Source organism: Zonotrichia leucophrys, chromosome 5 (genome assembly GCF_028769735.1).
Source record: "Zonotrichia leucophrys gambelii isolate GWCS_2022_RI chromosome 5, RI_Zleu_2.0, whole genome shotgun sequence".
NCBI classification, from domain to species: Eukaryota; Metazoa; Chordata; class Aves; order Passeriformes; family Passerellidae; genus Zonotrichia; species Zonotrichia leucophrys.
The window spans coordinates 50,777,692-50,797,580 of record NC_088175.1 but is presented as its reverse complement, the minus strand read 5'-3'; the positions used below and the strand labels follow the sequence as shown (position 1 = coordinate 50,797,580).

The following is a 19,889-nucleotide window of genomic DNA, read 5'->3' as shown; positions in this document are numbered from 1 at the left end:
CTTGCTTCTTCAGTAATAAGCTGCTCTTGGTGGTGCTTTAGGATCTCCGTGACTGAGTTCCCTCTGATGTTTTTGCTATAGGACCCAAAAGGTAGAACCCAATATACAATACAATACAATACTTTTTATAACTCTGCCATATGCTTCTCCATCACCAGCTGTTGAAAATACAGACATTTCTCATGCATTTAATCGCACTTACACTTTTCCCTCTCTTTATTCTTTAAGTAAACGGCTTGAAACTCTGAAAAACAAATGGCAACTGGTTTCAGGAGCTCCATGACTTCCCTCTGACGTCTCCCTGTGACGTTTTGGCTACGGAGTCCAGAAAGCGGAGGAGGCGGCAGCGCTGCAGAGCGGAGTCCCGGTGTCTCGGAGTCCCGGCGTCTGAGCATGAGCGCGGCCGTGCGGACGGTGCGGGCTGCGGGCGGGGGCCGCTCGGTGTGCGTGCAGTGGGAGGACGGCAGCGAGAGCAGCTACCCGAGCGTGTGGCTGCGGGACAGCTGCCAGTGCCCGCTCTGCTTCCTGCCCTCCGCCGGGGCGCGCAGGCTGCGCCTCGAGGACCTGGATGTGGACATCGTGGCCAAGCAGGTTGCTCTGGCAGATAGCAAAAAGGTATTTGAAGCAAGCCGTCGTTCACCTTCTCGTGAAAGTTGTCTAACGATGCTTATTAATTTAAATTCGAGACAATTGCAAGTCGCACTCTAATGACAGTTTGCTTGTTTGCGCGCCTTAGCAGGTATTTGCAAAGCTTTCAGGAAGAATCGCATTTTGGGGAATTCGGATCTTTCCACCTACATGTGAAACTTCACTGTATGGATTTTATGCAGAGGCTGCATAAACTCAAGCTTCAGCTTTTATAATATAATAAGGCTTTTCAAAATTCTGCCATATCCTTCTTCATCACTAGTTGTTGAAAATTCAGACATTTCTTGCACATTTAATCACACTTACACTTCTTCCTCTCTTAATTTTTTAAGTAAATGGCTTGAAAATATAAAAAAATAATGGTAAGACAATGAATGACTTTAATCTATAACAAAAATATCAGCTTTATTAGGAAACTTTTGATGCAAAATAACCTTTATCTTGAGTGAACGCTCGAACCAAAGTTAAAGCCAATAATCAGAATTGGACTAATGTCTGTATCCCTGTCTACTTATCTACATTAACATTTCTTCCTGCAAAATAGAAGGTTATCAGGCAAGAGAGGATAGGAGCTGCCCTCCTTATGAATGTCAACCTTTCCTGATATATAAAATCCTAGCATATTATTTAGATTTTTTTAATGTTTTATTAAAAACAGTTCGTGGCTCCTTTGGCAAACTGATTTCCTTGGTTTTATACTTAAAGATATTTTAAACATATCGGAAATGCAGCAGTCAGCCCTGTGTCAGATGTGGCAGCCTCGCTGCAGGGACAGTTTGCAGAGGCTGGCTCATGTGTGAGTAGCTCAGCCACAGGATAAGGGTCCCTGGTGAGGAATTCTGGGCTCCCAAGTTGATTGTACACAAAATAATTGCCATGTAAATTCAGTATTTGATCAGGCAAATTAGGAATTGTCTGCTTCCACTTAAATTCAGAAACTGATAAAAGCACAGCATTAATACTAAAATGATACTGACAGTGTTTTACCATCATGTGAATGAGCAGAGTCATGTGAATTGGGAATTGATACCTATTCATCCACCTTAAAAATTCAGCTAGGGGTCTGTGCTGGACTGATCTCTTTCAGTTCATGACAAGCAAAGCCATATGCTTTCTATCCATGTTTTTTTTCAGGAATTTGAAAAACTCAACACTTTTTAAAAATTTATTTGATAGAGGGAAGACTTCAAAAGTAGGAGGTGGACTTCTCTCCTAGAAAAAGGTCCTTGTCTGTCTTGTTCTTTTTCTTTTCTCACGACCTGTCAGTGTTTTGCAAGAAATTTTTGCTCTTCTGAGCTGGGGTGAGGTGCTCTCCCCAGTGATACGTGCCAGTTTTTACAATTCCCTTCTTTCTGTTAAGTGCAGCTCCCACAGCGGAAACAGCCCACACAAACCAGCAAATTAGGTCATGGGTTGAAATGAAAATTAACATTTATAAGAAGTAGCAGAATGTGAATGGTGTTTCAGTTGGGTTTTCATTACTTCTTTGCTATCATGCTTCAGGAAAAGTTTAACTCTGATATTATTGATCTAAGTATTACAACTTCTGCTGTTTCTAAGGAATTTTGTTGTTCTAGATGATTTTATCAAATATTTTTTTTCTAAATTCACCTTTTCCTTTGTGTTGAAAGATCTCTATTACATGGCCTGATGAACACACAAGTGAATATGAAGCTGAGTGGTTGAAAAAACGATGCTTCTCTGAAGAAGCCAGAGCTGAAATGCGAGTAGATTTATTTTTGCCAGGTAGGAATTAAATCCATGTCTGCCATGTTTGTGACAAATGCAAGGGGTTTGACACTGACAGTCCTGGTTGAGGTGCCTGTGTGAGGACCAGGTCTACCCAGCTGAAGCTGTGGGAACAGCCCTTGGTGCCCAGTGCCAGGCTGTGCATGTGTGACAGGGACCTGTGGTTATCTTTTCCCTCTTCTACCTTCTATACCTGGGAGAAGTGCAACTACTTGGGCTGCACTTACTTTCCTAAAAGCCTTCTCTTTCCAGAAAGTGTTAGTAGGTCTCATAAATGAGCCATGGACCACTAGTGGTCTGTGGCTATGCAAGTGTCTGAGTGCTATTTAAAATATTTAATTTTTTTCTAAATTTTTCTAAAAAGAAAGTTTATTTGGAACTGCAAGGGAGTTACAACTGAAATATTTTTTCCCCTTTTTCATGGCCGTCTTGTTAAAAAGTAACTGTGTAGCCTGGCAGTGTGTAGTGCTGAAGTTCAGGTTGTGTTTGCTTTGCTTCCCGTGCGTGTTTTAGTGGTAGACTGTCTTTTGATCACAAAGTATTTTGTTCAACTGTCTTTGTGACATTTACCCTGTACAGATCACTTACCCTTTAAAGTGGATAATTATAGAGCCACGAGGTTTGGCATGATGCATTTCATCAGTCAGAAATTTGACAGCATTTCAGACTGAGCATGGAGGTGTGAAAGCTTGGAGGATGCCTGTGATTGCTCTTGACGATGTTCCTGTGAGATCTGCTCTTGCAGAAAGCTGTGCATCTGTGTTCAGTGTTAATACAGTATCTGTTAAAATAGGACATTACTGGTTTAAAAGATAAGAAATATCTCCATTCATTTCAATGGATGTGTAATAAACTCTTCGTAGTTCAGAATGGATCTATTTCCCCTGATAACATAAATGTTTCTATCTACTTTACTTTTGGCAAAAATAAACGGTTGTGTTTAGTATTTTGAAGAGTTTGGCATGCTTCCAGAGTGAATATGGTGAAGATGCAGACCTCATTCAGGGAAACTAGATTTGGTTTTCAGATGGCAAGAACTTTTATTTGTGAAAATGAATGTCCTATGAAAGCTAGCAGGATGTTTTGTAGTCTTCAAAGGGATCGATGTAAATTGCTTTAATTAGTACCCATGCAAAATAATCTAGATCTCAGGTTGAGTTTATTGGCAAAGGTATTAATTACTGAGATTTCAATATTTCAGATGTAATGCTACATTTTTCACCTATTATGAAGTCTTAACTGACTGTGATTTGCCTTCACATGCATGCACTTGCGCAGTGGTTACCTTTGGCATCTAAATACAGTGCATGTTTTGGAAGCCAGTTCTCTGCTCTGCCACTGCTCTTCTCCGTTAGAGCCATCCAGGTTAAAATATACACCAAAGATCTGTTTCATTCTTTGGGCAATGCTTTTTCAGATTCTGTTTCACATGGTTGGTCTGAAGAAATTGTGTATAAATGTTACACCAATTAACTGGCTTTATTTTAGTGGTGTCATTAATCTTCCTCATGCTCTCAGACAATGATAATAATGAGTTCCCTAGCTCATTATGATTGACGCCTTCTTGCAGTTTTCCCCAGGTTTCAGTTGCAAAAAAAGGCTGTGAGTTTGCTTGCTGGCTGTTTAAGATCTGGTTTTCATTGTATATTTTGGTAAGTTTAGAACATGCTTCCTTGTGGTGATGCACACTGCAAATTACATGCCCTTAAGCAGCTAACCATAGCCCAGCAGTATAATGTTACAGACAGTGCTATGAAACGCCAGCCCTGCATGCTGCTTCAACAAAGAGAAATGCAAGCTTGCCAGACTGCTGTAGTTAAAGGTTAACTTTCCTTCACTGCTGACATTCAGAGCTGTGGCCGGTTTTTTGTGTTTTTTTTTTTTTTCTTTTGCAAGGGGTTATTTGCTTTTAGTGCTGCTTTTTTTAAAAAAATGTTTTTCCATCGTGGTTTCTGATTCAAGAAACATAGATGTCAGACATTGTGTCAAGCCCAAAAAGAAGAGTAGGTCAGATTTTCAGTGCATGATGAAGTGACTAAAAATAGCTCTATGGCAGTATGTCAAGATTTCTCTTTTAAAACATTGCCAGATCCTATCCATGCAATATGCAAAATCAAAATCTGCTATTTGTGTATATCAAGGCTCATTTCAGCCCCACTTACAAGATGCTCCCAAAAGAACAGCCAAAGAGCCATATTCTACTTCTCCAGCTGTGGTGTCTCAAAGATACTCTTTTTTCTTTCTGTTTACTGGAGTTCTACACAGCAGATGTCGCAGGAATGATTTACCATGTCTGTAATTCAGATGCTGGGGTTAGTAGAGGGTGCTTGTGAGAGACACAGAGTAAGCCAGTATCCAGTATCTAACTCCATTGTGTTTGCTGAGGCTCATTTTCCAACATGCTGGTATTCCAACAATAGGATGGGGCTGGGGGGTTCGGGAGGTGGGGGTGGAAATTAGATAACATCACAATCATATTTTCATGTTGGGCGAAAGAGAAGATTCTGCAGAGCTAGTCTGTAGTGGTACCTAATATTTTTAATATTAAATTAGGTTAATGTTTAAACAGCAATTTAAAGGTTTCAAATGATGATAATTCTTTAAAATGTGATAATATGGTACTGAATGTTTACATCCAGCTCCATAAAAGTTTGAATCAGGGTGCTAACAGTATCAATGCTGTTTTCAGTTTCTCTGCTAGGTCCTGAGAGATGAAAATTTTAGGAGGATGAAGTTAAAAGTAGTCTTTTACTTTAAGAGTTTGGTCATTTGAATTTATCCTGCAGTAATAACTGATAAGGGCTTAATGACAAGTTAGGCTGCCATATACATAACTTACGATACAGCAAAAATACACTTGGCTTTCAACAAACATTAAAATACATGCTGTAGGCAAAATAATTTTAGATGAAGTAATTTACTCTAGTGGTGTCTAGACTTTCTTTTATTACTCCAGAAAATTTGATCAGCATTGTCCCAAGTTGTGTAGTAAATGCTGGATAATTCCAAGTGTTGATGCATGCACACCATCTGCAGGTACTGAACAAAGGCGATCTTCTCATTTTATGCAAACTCTAATGTAGTTAGGACTAGCCTGGTATGATCAAGAAATGGGATTTTTGTTTTTCCTTTCTTTCCCCCCCCCAAATTATTGTTCTGAAATTATTGAAAGAGGCATTAATTCTTTCAAAAGATTTTCATTCTTCCCGTTTTGAAAAGCACATAGATCTGGGGATTTAGTAGTCATAATATAAATTATCAATAAAGATACAAAATTATTTTATAAGACTTGTTTTTATCCTGTATGAGTTGTTCAGTTACATTTGCAGAGGGACCTGGGCAGATTGGATAGATGGGCTGAATCCAGCAAGGTGAGGTTCATCCAAACCACAACAACCCCTACAGCACTACAGGCTGGGGACAGAGTGACAGGACAACAGCCAGGCAGAAATGGACCTGGGAATGCTGACTTGTGGCAGACTGAATGTGAGCCAGCAGTGTAGCCAGGTGGCCAAGAAAGCCAATGGCTCCTGGTCTGGATCAGGAATGGTGTGTCCAGCAGGAGCAGGGAGGTCATTGTTCCCCTGTTGGGCAGCACCTGGAGTGCTGTGTCCAATTTTGGGCCCTCACTTTAGGAAGGACGTTGAGATGTTGGAGCATGTCCAGAGAAGGGCAGCAAGGCTGGAGATGGGTTGGAACACAAGTCCTGTGAGGAGCAGCTCAGCTGTGTAGCCTGGAGAAAAAGGGGCTCAGGGGTGACCCCATCACTCCCCACAGCTCCCTGAAAGGAGGTTGGCCCAGTGAGGGTCGGGCTCTGCTCCCAGACAACCAGCCACAGAACAAGAGCACACAGACTAAAGATGCACCAGGAAGGTTCAGGTTGGATATCAGGAAGAATTTCTTCACAGAAAGGGAGCTTGGGCATTGGGATGGGTGGCCAATATAAATTGATAATTTATAAATATTTATCAATATTTATAAATTGATAATTTATATTATGATTACTTTAATTTTGCAGCTGTGCTGTGCAATGAGACCTAAGGCTGTCCAGACACTAATGACTCATCCTTATCTTTCTTACCCCTTCAACTTTCAGAGCATATGTTCTACTACTTCTACTATAGTACAATGGAAACTGTATTTACTGCCTTAGCAGGGGGAAGAAATTGTTCTATGATGACATGATAAAACAATGAAGTGCTTGATTGGGATCTACAAGGAAATACTGCCAAAGAGTACAGTCCCTGTGCAGTCCAGTGCAGCTCCTTGATAGATTTTCAGGCTGAAGAGATTTTGTGAATAAAAATGGGTAGAAAGTTCCTGTTGTTTGGTATGTGGAAGAATAACATGCCATGGGGAGCATACAGTTTTCTAAGACTTTCAGGAAGTCTTTTTAAAAACACTTTTAAGTGGAAGAACCTGCATACCACAAGATCTTTTTTCCATTCTCTTTTGCTTTCCTGTCCCTTTTCCAATTAATTATGGACCTGGTAATCTGTCAAATTGTAAATATTGGTCAACATACAGCATTTTCTTCTGGAGCCAAGGTGTAAATGCTGCTTCTTTTAGCATAGATCTATGACTTGTCTCTCACCTATTGCTGTTGTGCTCACCTGACTATGATGCTCTCTGGGACCAGTCAGGAGAATTCCTTCACTGTTTTTTGTACAAATAAGAATTGTTTAAAAGCTGTTCATGTGTATACCATAAGTGTGAGAAATTAGACCTCAGAACTATTGCAGCTACTAGAAGGATCAAAATTGGCACTAAGGTATTTAAATTAAGCTCTAAGAGCTCTTTGAAAAAGCCCCACAATTACTAATATGTAAAGCATAAAGATTAAAAAGTCTGCTGGAGATCCTGTGCTAAAATTAATCATTTTCTTTGGGATAATTAGTATTAAATGGTGTGGTCACATTCATATTACCACTTGGAGCTATATGCAATGTTCCAACCTCTGGTGTATTTACCATGGTGTCATTATGGAGTACACTGGCAAATGTGAAGAGGGAAAGGCTGCTCCTGCAGTAGCTCAAAGGCCAAGCTCTTGACTGCATCAGCATGTCAGGAGGGGCTGGAAACTTGGAGCCTTTCTTCTCTGAAATTTGAGGTGGATTTACATGCATTTGTGTACCAGCTTGCACCTTTAAAAAGAAAGACAAACCTAAACCATTAAGGGTGCTGGCTACACTTGTCACTGGAAGGGAATTTATATAACAAAAGTGAAGCTTTGGGGAAAAGAGTTTATGGCTTTGCACGGCAGGATTGAACTGTATTTAATCTCTAGCTTTTTTGTTTTGTTGGTGTTTGGCAACTATTTTTGTTTGTTGTTGTTTTTAAAATGCAAAGTGGTGAAGCATTAAAGAAAAAAAAAAAGCTCTTCAGTTTTAGTAGCTGTTTTAGGAGTATCAGTGTAGAGTTCAGTTTTGTTGACACTTTGCAATTTCCACCTTTAGCAGTACCATAGAGGTTAAATATCTCTTCAGTCAGCAGGCATATTATGGTTATAGTATTATTCCCAAATACATTTCAGAGTCTGGCAAAGGCTAAATTCTCAGAAAAATTATTTCTCTTCAAGTTAAGTGATATGAGGAGCATTTTGAATTTAGCTTTTACCTCCCTTTGGCTCCACAGCTTGAATCTGAGGCCAGAGGACAGGCACCAGTGCTGCAGGTCTGCTTGGGTGGAGGATGGAGGGTGGTGGTTCCACAGGGCAGCTGTAGGGGTTGGCAGGTTTGTCATGCCAAAATCCAAGACAATCCCAGCCTGCTATGCTGAGCATGTGCTGTTCTGCAGTGCTGTGACAAAGCACAGGTCTGTAACAAAAGCCAAACCCACTGGAAAACCCAACACCACAGGCCATGCTCTGCTCCAGAAGGATCATCTCATATCAGGTGAAACTTCTAGCAAGAGCAATTGGGAACTTGAACAAGAGCACACAAGGGTCCATGTACCCTTGGAAGCCTAGGACTCCTGGAGCTGCAGTTCAATTCTAGGTGCATGTATTTATTTTCCAAAGTGAAGAAAATATCTTGATATATTCCTTGAAATTCTACTTCTTGTTTCTGGAAAATTAGGAAAATATTTATTAGCAAGTCAGTAAGAAAACTGGGATGGAAAAGATATAACTTAAAATGTTCTATTAGTTTTCACATAGTTATTCACCTGCTCTGTCTTTCAAAGGATATTCTTATACAACATACTTACGTCTATTTAAATTTCTTAACTTCTAATAGAGTAAAGTGAAAATATTCATATTTTATTTTTTCACCATCTTTCAAACATGTGAAAAGATGTATATTAAGTTAAACACAGTGGATCAGTGAGTAACTGACCACGGAGTGGTATCAAAAAGGAATTTAATGATGTGAGATTATATGTCTCCTCAAGATTTGCATTTTTTTATTTCACAGACATGTGTTACAAAATTGAACAGCTTGTTGAATCATACTGCTGCTTCTTTGAAAATCAGGTAGATCATAAAAGATGGTCTTTGTGGATAGCTTATTCCTGGCCATGTGTGTTCTGATTCTTGAACCATCTCTAAGTATCCTTAGCCAGATGAAAGAAGAACACTACTGGTTAAAAAATATTTTAACTCTGTAGTGTCTGAGTTAATCTTTTTTTTTTAAGAGCATATTGTATTTTGTGCTTCCTACCTATATCTAGAAAGAGGTAAAAAAAGAAGCCCAAACCTGATCTTCGCATTTGTTTGAACTATAGGATGTCCTTCAGTCACGAGGTAAAATTACCCAAAGTTCTCAATTCTGAAAGCTCCTTGGAATTTGTAGTTTTTATTTGTCCTGTCCACGAAGAGACGTTGGAATAAATGGAGATACAGGCGTTTTATAAGTCATGCCACCTGCATAATTTTACAAATGTTTATGTGGTCTCATTTTTTAGTGTGTGATCTCTGTGATTGATGATTGGGCAAGTTATCTGAATATTAGCTAAAACACTAAGTAAGGTAGTTATGAATTAAACAAAACAATTATTCTAGATAAAATATTTTCAAGATTTATAATACACTCTTCTAAGAATAGCAGCTTCAGATTAAATATATAATAGCAAGGAAAAACAATTATGTCTTTACTGTAAGAATAAAAGCCCTGATTCAATATTTTAGAGAATGCTTGACTTAAACCAGTAATGTTTCAAGTTTTGCAAAAAACTAGAATCAATGCTAACTTTACGCGAAACAAAAAAAGTAAGAATTAGTATCTTTGTCCTTTTTACCCATTCCTGTGCACTATCTTTGAATGTGTGTGTATGTTTGTGCATACAAGCCAGTAAACAGAAGAGTTTTGATACTAAAACAGCTAAGAACTTGTTTCTCTATTTCTTCCCTTTCAGAACATCAGTACTGGGGCTCAGACCTTCAACTTCCCAAAATACCTTTTGAAGAGATCATGTACAATGATGAAAGTGCATACAGGTGGTTGTGCACCCTAAAGAAAGTAGGAATTGTTCTACTGACAGGAGCTGCTACAGGGCAGGGAGAATTGATTAGACTTGGCCACAGGATTGGGTTTCTGCGTCTCACATTTTATGGGTGAGTTTGTTTTATAAAATCTTTGTTTTGCCAGTGTTGTAATCACCTCTAATGATCTTAGTCTAAGCTTGTTATATCTCTTTTGAGGATTTATATGCTAAAGCAAGGTGTATGTTTTTTTTCTCTATATTTTAGAAAATTTGGCATCAAGTTCATATACTTTAAAAGATAATTGCTCTGCTGTTACAGGTAGGGTATGTAGAGAAGAGCAGAAATAACACTAACTGCAAAGAGAAGGAAAAGTTCCTAAAAACAAATGCTGTTGAATATAGGGTAACAGTGAGACAGACTTACTTATCTATGCCATGAAACAAAACCAGAAATCCCTAATTCAGTCCTGTTCTGAACAGAGGAAGTTATCTGTTCTTAAACTTTTATTTAGTCTGATTTTGAGTTATGGCTATAGGTAAGACTTAGATGATGGTATCATGGCCTACCTCACCAAGAAAATGGGCTGAGTACCCATTTTCCTGCTTTCAACAGAGCCTGCTCTGGAAAGCCATAGCCAATCCCAACAAGCAGAGTTCAGCTTGAAGGTGCACAAGCAGGCACTTGGAAATTATCTTTTTGATGCCAAGAACTGGCAAACTGAAACTCTACCTCTGCAAGCACCTACTAAATGAGCAGACAAACCATGGTGGCAACTCAGATCTTGCTGAGCTGAATCAGTAACCTCTATCTAACTAAGAAAAAGTGTTTGTAGCTAGTACTTACCATAATTTTCCTCTCTAAAACAGAAGTTCAGTTCTTGCTGGCTTCCAGTCCTGGGGTGGCTTTTACAACTGTAATAGAGTAATAACTCTGGGTCATTATTTCCCTGGTGTTTTACTGGGAGCCAAATACATGGCCTACAAAATATGAGAAATAAAAGGATAAACTTGGAGTTGGCAAGCCTGCCAAATTAAACATTACCGCAACAGAACCCTGAATTTTAAACTGTAATGTAACAGCAATGAATACAATTCTAACACATAAAAGAAAAAAGCCTTTCTTTGTGTCTAGATGTCTGCTTGGTGTGACCTCCCTAAAATGTCATTACTGTAAAAAGTGGAAACATTCTCTATATCAGCCATATAACAGCACCAAGAGTTTCCACTTTTTAAATTAACTTTTTTCTTTCCATTATGGAGACCCAACTGCATTAATGAAGTCTCCAGTCATTAATTAATGAAGTCACTCCAGACTGCTATTTGTTTCTCCAACTTCTCACCTTGTGAGACCTTGTGTTCCTCCTCTGTTCTGAAGCCTTGTCCAGTGCTTGGTGTGATGTGAAGGCCTTCCTTCAGGGCTCCAGCATTGCCATGGAAACAGCCAATCCATCAGTGTCACCTGGAGGTCCTCAGCAGCAAGAGAAGGACATGTGTCCCAAATCTCATATGTATAAGACATACACTTTTCATGAAGTGTAAGATCAAATGATTCAAATGTGTCTTCAGCTCCTAGTGCTGCACTTTGGCAGGACTAAGGAGGTGACAGTCAGCCTGGTTTTTTACTGATGAAGGCTGAACCCATGTTGCTATTTAATGCAAAAAAATTGCTACACCTGCTTGGTGCCAATCTTCCTACTCTATCAAACAGCCTGAACAATGGGCTTTGAAATCTGACCCTAATTATTAAACCACAAACCATTCCAACCCACTTTGCTCTCCTTAAGGTCCCAGAGTCCTCTAATATAACCTTAATACCTGTGCCCCCAACATGGCCAAGATGCTTCAGCTCAGATGAGACTTAGACAAAGTGAGGTTGATTTTTCCCTATTCAATGCTGAGCTCCCCATTAGCCTCTTTGACTTCAAGTCAGTAACTTGGGCTTTGACCAAAGCTCACTGTGTGGAAGGAAAGCTCCTGGAGAGCAGCTTCCCTTGCAAATCCTGACAATACAAAAGCAATGACTGCTTTTACAAAAGCTTCTGATGATTCTATAAAATGTTACCACTCCAGCAATTTTATATATTTTATCTAAATAAGACGGTGTTAAATTGTTTTAGAACCATCAAGTGACACCAAAGCTTATGAATTTAAAGATGGAGCAAATCTAGCTGCCTTCAGCACTAATTGCAGGAATTATAAAAAGGGGCTATTTTTTGGTTGTCAGACTGTGGAAATGTGGTTGAAATTGTCACGCTTGAGTACTGAGGTCATATGATAATGAATATGTGCTGTTACTCAAGTAATGTACTGATGAATATGTGCCATACCAAATAATAAAAATTATTTCTCCTAGTCAGTTAAACACATTTGCAAATACTCAAGAGGGTTTTCCCTCTGGAAATTGTAGAAATCTAATTTTAGCATTTTTCATAATTTCTATACTAAATACCACTCCTAGAACAAAAGTATTTATATACTATATATAAATAATTTTATCTGCATGATATTTAACCTATTTTCTTTTTAAACTGTTATTAAGAAGCAAAAGTAGGCACACACCATCTGGAACATATTTTGTCTATAGTATTCCACAAGGGAAAATGAGTTTCACAATTTCTTTTTGGTCACTGATGTGCGTGCAATTATATCATCTCTGTATGGTAAATTACACTTTTCCAGACAAACATCTGGATCTGTAACATGCATCTGCTGAGGATTGTCTTCCATCACATGAGCTTTGTATAAACAAAACCTGTGGTTCTAGGTCTCAAATGCTCCTGCATGGTGTGTCACTCAAAACACATTTTGTCTGTGCCGCAACATGAGGCATTCATGTCATTGTCATATAGCTGTGACTTACTTTTTTCACTGCAGTTGTCAGAAAACTTTTTACTGAATTGTGCCATATTCCAAGAGATGAACTATGTAATAAAATAAACAGAGCTAGTTCTCAAAAAGGATATCATAGAAAGGGAAGATGTTTCAAAGTCTTTCATCAAGACATTTTTCTCCAGAAGCAAATTTTCAGCTTACAGGAAAGATCCCCCTGTAAAGGATATTCTATATTTTCTAAGATTATGAAGCCTTAAAAATAACTTCTGGAGAAAATTACATGGCCTTTACAAGTTCTGCATTTCATTGATAATGTGCTCCATGTGGCAGAGGGAAAGTGAAAGGTTGATAAAAAGAAATGGGCCAGCTTCTACTCACTTATTTCTGAAGCATCATTACTAGGATGATTTCTACCGGCAGAAGCCTCTTGGTTAGTGTCTTCAGCTGGCCTTTTCCACCACTGGAAAGCCATCCTTCTTCCAGGTACTGCCCTGATGCCAGATGTCCCTTGACACACTGAAGTTTTATCTAGGACTGCTGAAATAAGCCTCTGTTGGGGTGGAGGGACACTGCTAAATCTTTATTTCCTTATAATGTTACAATATTTTCGTGTCCAAAGATGAAGTGACTGTTGTGCTGTGATTTCACAGTTTCAATGTGTCCTGTCTGGCATGCAGGCTGGATGTTCTAATGTGTTTTCTCTTTTCCCTTTCATTATAAAGACCAACTTGGCAAGTGCAAGACAAAGCAGATGCTAACAATGTAGCATACACAACTGAGAGACTCTGTTTTCACACTGATTACCCTGCTCTGCAGCATCCACCTGGGGTAAATTGAGTTTACTGGCTTTTTCATTCCACAGAAGGAGAAAGGGAAATGTTCTTGTAGTGTGAAAAATGGTTGATGATCAGTGGCTCTGAATTTTGTCTTAAAAGAGCAATGTAAAAATATCGATATATTATACTGCAAATGCTGATCTATATACACATGACATACAATTTATATGGTATTATATAAATTCAGCATGTCTCCCATATATCCCATAATTTTAAAATTAAATTCACAAAGTATTGAAAATATTGCCATATGAGAAAACTTTCAGGTCCTTTATATGCTGTGAGTACTGCTCTCATTATTTCACAAAAGTTAGCGTCTAAATGCTATAGTCAGGTTGTGACATTTTAGGACTCATCTCTTCAGCTCAGGAGGGTAACAGAGAAAGAATGGAGATTAAGATGTTATATTCTGTTTTCTGTGAATTGGTAAAAGATAAATACTTTTTTGCCCTTTCATAACAGACAAAAAATCAGGGCCCTTCTGTAAAACTGGACAACCACAGAAAAGTTGTTTTCACCCCGTTCCTGTCATATCAAAGTGTAATCCACATAACTCACATCATTCCAGAGAACTGGAAAGTAGTAGGAAGAGAAAGAGGGACTCAAAGGAAAGAAGCAAGACCTCTTTGCCACTGACTCACAGGTTGCAAGCATTAGAGGATATCCCAATGGGATGGATTTATGAACACGCTATTTTAATTTTCTGCCTTTGTGATACTGGTGGCAGGGTGTCGTGAGCTGCAGTAAATGAGAGCTCAGTCTGTCACTGGGAAAAAAACCAAACAAACAGAATAAAAGAACCACAGATGTGAGAGAACTGATACTAATAAACTGTTAAATATGCAAGCCAATTATTTTTTTAAAGAGCTGTTAATTCCTTCCAGGTTCAGTTTCTTCATTGTATAAAGCAAACAGCTGCAGGAGGTGAAAGTGAAGTCGTAGATGGATTTCATGTATGCAACAAGCTGAAGAAACAAAATCCTGAGGCATATCAGATCCTGTCCTCTACTGCTGTAGACTATACTGATGTTGGGGTGGATTACTGTGATTTTGCTGTGCACTGTAAACAAAGGATTATAGAGTGAGTAGTTTCAACAACACCTTAAAAGAAAATCCCTGTTGTCATCTGGTGGATGATGTGTTGGTAAGAGAAGGTCTGCTCCTGCCACCTTGTGGGAAAACACTGGTTTAACTTGGTCTGTAGTTCTAGGTTTGGGTGGAGTTTTTGTGGTTGATTGGTTGGGATCTTTAGTCTGTTTTTTCAGGGAAATATGTGACTTGTACTGTGCATTGTGCCACTTAGTTGGTTTTGCCACACACAAACAAGAAGTGGTGGTAATTAGAGTTACTCCTAGGCACAGGCACCGGTGAGCAAACAACCAAATGCCAGCCAATGTACATGTATATGTCATGCCAAGGAGAGGTCATAACTTGAAACATTTAGGTTAAGAATTATATACTATCAGAAGATGAAATGTAAATGTTCATATTCTTTCCTGATTAAAAAAAAAAAGTTGATGATTTATTAAAAAAAGTTAAAGAGTGTATAGTATAGGTCTTTGAGCAAATTAAGCGTCTACACTTTTTCCTGGTTATCCCTTTTCCTAGTTAGTCTTAATTAGCAAAATCCAATCCAATATCAATGTGAATTTTACTATAGAAACATACTGATATTCCAGCAGAAGAATTCAGTTATTGTTTAATCATCTTGAACTGTTTCAGTAAAAACAGAATACATTCCTTTTTCTTTTTTCTTTTCCTTTTTTCCCCCTTTTCTTTGTTTTATAGCACAGATTCTAGAGGTCAAGCAATTCGCATCAATTTTAACAATGCAACAAGAGACACAGTGTTTGATATACCAGCTGAAAAAGTGAGGCCATTTTATGCAGCTCTAAAGGAATTTAATGATTTATTGAACAGCGCAGAACACAAGTTTACTTTCAAGATGAAACCAGGTCAGTAAGTTCCTTCTCCTCACAACAATTTTTCACATGTTTTTCCTGACAATCAAAATACTTGAACACTGCTAGCACTAGTACTGGGAGGAACTTCAAGTCTTTCAATCATCTATTTTATTTCATACTGCTTTCTTGCATTCATCTCGTAGATTTCTTTTGCCATTGTTACACTATAAAGAAGAAAAAAGTGGCAGGGGAGATTAGTCTACCTATAGATTAGTCAAATATATCTCTAAACTAAATACAAAACAGCTACATAGGATATTTTATGCTACATAGGATATTAGAAATTGATGTTTCAATAGCACCATAGATTGGCAGTCCTATGTGTAATGTCTTGTGTGGCCTTAATCTCTGTTCTTTCATTCCTCAGCATTAGAACAAATATATGAATCTCTCGAGAGATATTACAAAAGTAAATTCATCTTTGTATCTGACTGCCTCATATACTATGGTACTTGTGTCTAAAATGTCTGTGAGGAAATTAATCTCTCTCCTTTGGAAACACACAATAAAATAATATGTAAGATCACATTAATGGAAAAACAAAGTGCCTTACATTACATTAGTGGCATCCATTTTGTTGATTAATGCAAATGGTGGTATGGGGAATGAGGAGAAGATAAAAAAGACTATGAGTTTATTTAATTCAAGATTTACCATAATGGAGACACACAAGGGAGAAAAATTAAATTGGTATTTGGTATTCTAGCATTATTTATGCAATTTCCTAACTCTGTGTTTTGACTTTGTTCTCATGAAATTCTCTTAACAGGGATAGCATATATGTGTATAGTACAGCTAGTAGTAGACTGGTCAAATAAAATGTATCCTAGTGATTTTCACACATTTTATTTATTTCAGCCCTATGGATTTGCATTCTCCTCAGGGCTTGATTTTCTCAGTATGCACTCCTCTAGCAGCCTGCTTTTTAACTCCTCATTATACAAGAAATGAAAGAGGTCTCAAAAGGGAACTTGCCTCTCTGGTTGAGAAAGTTAAAATTACTGTGTTGTTGCTGTGCATCTCCAGCTGGGCTACTTAAAATTATTGCTCACTAACTGTTGATATGAATCTGCCTCTGTGTCTTTTGAAGGAATCAACTCTAACATTCCAACTACTGACCTTTGTCTTTGGTGCAATCTCTTTATAGGAGACGTACTGACATTTGATAACTGGCGTGTGCTCCACGGTCGCCAAGGCTACCCATCCTGTCCAGAAGTGACACGTCACCTGGAAGGTGCCTATGCAGACTGGGATGTAGTATTGTCAAGGCTCCAGCTCCTTAGGAAAAGGGTCCTGAAGAGGGATTGAGCTTTCTCCTAACTAGAATGAGCAAAACGTAGATTATCTAACCTCAATCACAACAGCAATATTTAAAAAAATGAGTCTTCTTTTCAGAAACTGACATCATTTTTGACAAGGGCTTGTCATAGAACCTAGGTAATGGCTTTAAACTGACAGAAGGGAAGTTTTGGTTAGATATGAGGGAGACATTCTTTACAGTGAGGGTGCTGAGGCACTGCAGCAGGTTGCTTGGAGAAACTATGGCTGCCCAGTCCCTGGAAGTGTTCAAGGCCAGGCTGGGTGGGGCTTGCAGCAACCTGGGATAGTGAAAAGTATCCTTGCTTAGTGAATGGAATGAGATGGTCTTTAAGGTCCCTTTCAACCCACACCATTCTATGAGTCTGTCATGAATATATTTTTGGTTTCTATAAGCTGAGAAACATTTTGTTCATATCATTATGTTCATATAAATTTTGTTCAAAATTTAAGATTCATCTGTGCCCTCGTCTTTGAATCTAGGAAATACATTCCTATGTCTCTAAGTTTATGTGCTTTTATAAAAGCAGTGTGCAAAGTGGCTTGAAAGATTATCAATTCACTGGACTGACTGCAGATCACAATGCCTTCCTTTGTTTCTACATATCTAACTGCCCTCCTAAAAAGGCTTGAAAGGTAAAAGGAAAATAGTATCATTAACTAAATTTTGTTATGAACAGGCACCTTTCTTTATTTTCCGGCTTGCATTCTTTATTGCATAGATCATAACTAAAATTCACTATCAAAAAAAAAACAAAACAAAAGACTGCCATGATGCCATTTTTAAATACAGACCTTTCTAGGTAGGACTCTGCTGTAATACATGATGTCATTGAACAGAGGCTATATTCTCTATATCCCCCTCTACATCTTTTCATTATCACAGCCACAAATAATTTTTCTTACATGCCCAAGTCCATAAGCTCAGAAATCATAAACCCATCAAAGAATGCATCATATTAATGTTCCTCTGCATTAGGAAGATAAATCACTCTCAGTGTAGAGGTCACAGACAGGATCAGAAATCCTATCAGAAATCCTAATGTAGAGGCCTCGTACAGACCTAAGGTCTCTACAGCAGTTTTTTGAGTAAAGTCAAAAGGAGGAATGCTGATGGTGCTTGGTGGCTAGAAATTACAAAGCAGAAGTGGCTATTGACTTTTCATGTGACAGAAATTTGGCAACTAAACCCAAGTCTTTAGGAATTTTTCCTCTACTCAACTGTGATTTTTATTCAGAATCCAATCTAGAAATGACTGCAGCCAAAGTAGTGGAGTTCTTCCCTACATTCAAATGTCAAATGGAAAAAGAAAGAATTTTAAAGTACTTGGTTTCATACTCAACAACATGTCCACTGAGTTTATTTTTCACTGTTCTTATAGCTGCAGAGTTAACAGGATGCCCTCTCACCATGCTGAGAGCTGGACAAAATAGCTACTCTTCCACCCCCAGATCCTTCTGTTCAACTCTGTATTTTCAAGCTGTCCCTTCCAAGTCAAATAAATCCTAGTCTCTTTTTGGAAGGGTAACACAATAGAACCACAACTACAGAATTAAATAACCAAAGAATTAAAATAAGGCCAGGTTAGATGGAGCTTTGAGCAACCTGATTTAGTGGACGGTTGTGGGGGGATAGAATGTAAGAAAATAAAGATAGTGCAAAAGGTAATCTCGCCTCTGAGGATTGCAGTTGTACTAATTACCAAAGATTAGGAACAAGCCTGCCCTTAACAGGCCACAGCTGTGTCCAGTGAGGATGAGTGCTATAAAAGAGTGGGTTAGGTAGTTGAGAAAAGAGTTGGAGTTTGTTGGCTGTGCTGTGAGGAGCTGCCCATGAGAGACCACCAAGAAGGTATGGAACTTCTGCAATATGATGACAACAGACAGTTTCCCTGCCAATGGAACCGGATGGTTTTTAAGGTCCCTTCCAACCCAGTCCACTCTATTATTCCGTGACCTAAAATCAGCTTGCAAACACTTCCATAGCTCCTGCTCATCATTTAAGAACAGATATCAGCTGAATAATCAGATAAAACTCAATTAGGCCTTTTTGTCATAGGGCTGTTTGAATGTAGTCCTCTTTATTAAATAGCGAAATGTTTTTGTCAAAGTTATGACCTCATTAAATAGTCTAACAAAATTGGGGTTTAGGGGTAATTAAATCTCTCGGTGCCTTATTTAATAATTAATTCTGAAAACATGAGGAAAAATTTTTCTTTTTGTTTTTGCAATAAAAGAGGGAAAAGCTGAGGAAAGATTAATACCTACATTCTTAATGCTCTGCAATAACTGTGTTATTTTCCATATAAAAATGGAGTGAATGTTGCAATTTATAATTGTTAAGACATCTTGTGCTTTATATTAGTCGTTAATAGGGAAGAGATATTTTCCACTTGTATTCTATACTTTTCTGCACACTTTAATTTGATTTTCTTTTTATTAAAAGCTTTTATGAAACTTATTGCTGGTTTGGGCTTGTATCTAATCTCACACATAACATCTTGCACAGGGATAAAAAGTCATTCTTGTTAGTTACAAATATTGTAACTATTATTAGACCTGGATCCATTTACATTTGTCCTGTATACTTAACATACATTTCAAATATAACTAAACCCATTGCTGTGAGCAGAATGGAGTACAAATAATGGTAAAAACTGTTCATCAGTGGAAACATGAAGTCCTGCACAAGAAAAGAAAAAAAATTCCTGTAATGCCTCCATGAGCACAATATTCAGTTAAACTGGAAAACGGTCAGACTACCCACACAAACTGAATGCAAATCAAAACTTATGCTTGTGCCTGAAAACCCTCTGCTCAATTTCTAGAATCCAGGTACTGTCTATATCAGAGATTTTAGTTCTGAATTCCTTTGCCTAATAGTTTAGTCGTACTGGAAAAAGAGAGTATTTCTGTAACTATCTGCAAAGTAGATCTCTTGATGACTATTGATACCTGGTTAGGTATCAGTAGAGGAAGCCTAAATGTTGTTTTTTTAGTCCCTCTCTTTTCCAAAAGCACACAGAAGATGACATTGCAATGGTGAAGAGAGCTCTGGCTTCTGCGGCAGCTGCAGTACACATACATGCTGGTCACCCAGCATGGGTACCTCAGCCTTCAC

The 19,889-nt window shown here is 38.3% G+C and overlaps 1 protein-coding gene across 2 annotated transcripts in view; it reads left to right on the top strand.

The window, feature by feature from the left end:
- Positions 1 to 19,229, top strand: part of BBOX1 (gamma-butyrobetaine hydroxylase 1) — a 36,702-nt gene extending 17,473 nt beyond the window's left edge. For both annotated transcript variants that reach the window (XM_064715534.1, XM_064715535.1), the window contains 7 exons: positions 229 to 615; positions 2,280 to 2,394; positions 9,751 to 9,949; positions 13,374 to 13,479; positions 14,372 to 14,568; positions 15,276 to 15,442; positions 16,599 to 19,229. In XM_064715534.1, the coding sequence (XP_064571604.1) occupies positions 394 to 615; positions 2,280 to 2,394; positions 9,751 to 9,949; positions 13,374 to 13,479; positions 14,372 to 14,568; positions 15,276 to 15,442; positions 16,599 to 16,759 (1,167 nt within the window). In that variant the 5' untranslated portion in view covers positions 229 to 393 and the 3' untranslated portion in view covers positions 16,760 to 19,229. The remainder of the gene's footprint in view (positions 1 to 228; positions 616 to 2,279; positions 2,395 to 9,750; positions 9,950 to 13,373; positions 13,480 to 14,371; positions 14,569 to 15,275; positions 15,443 to 16,598) is intronic.
- The last annotated feature ends 660 nt before the right edge of the window (positions 19,230 to 19,889 follow it).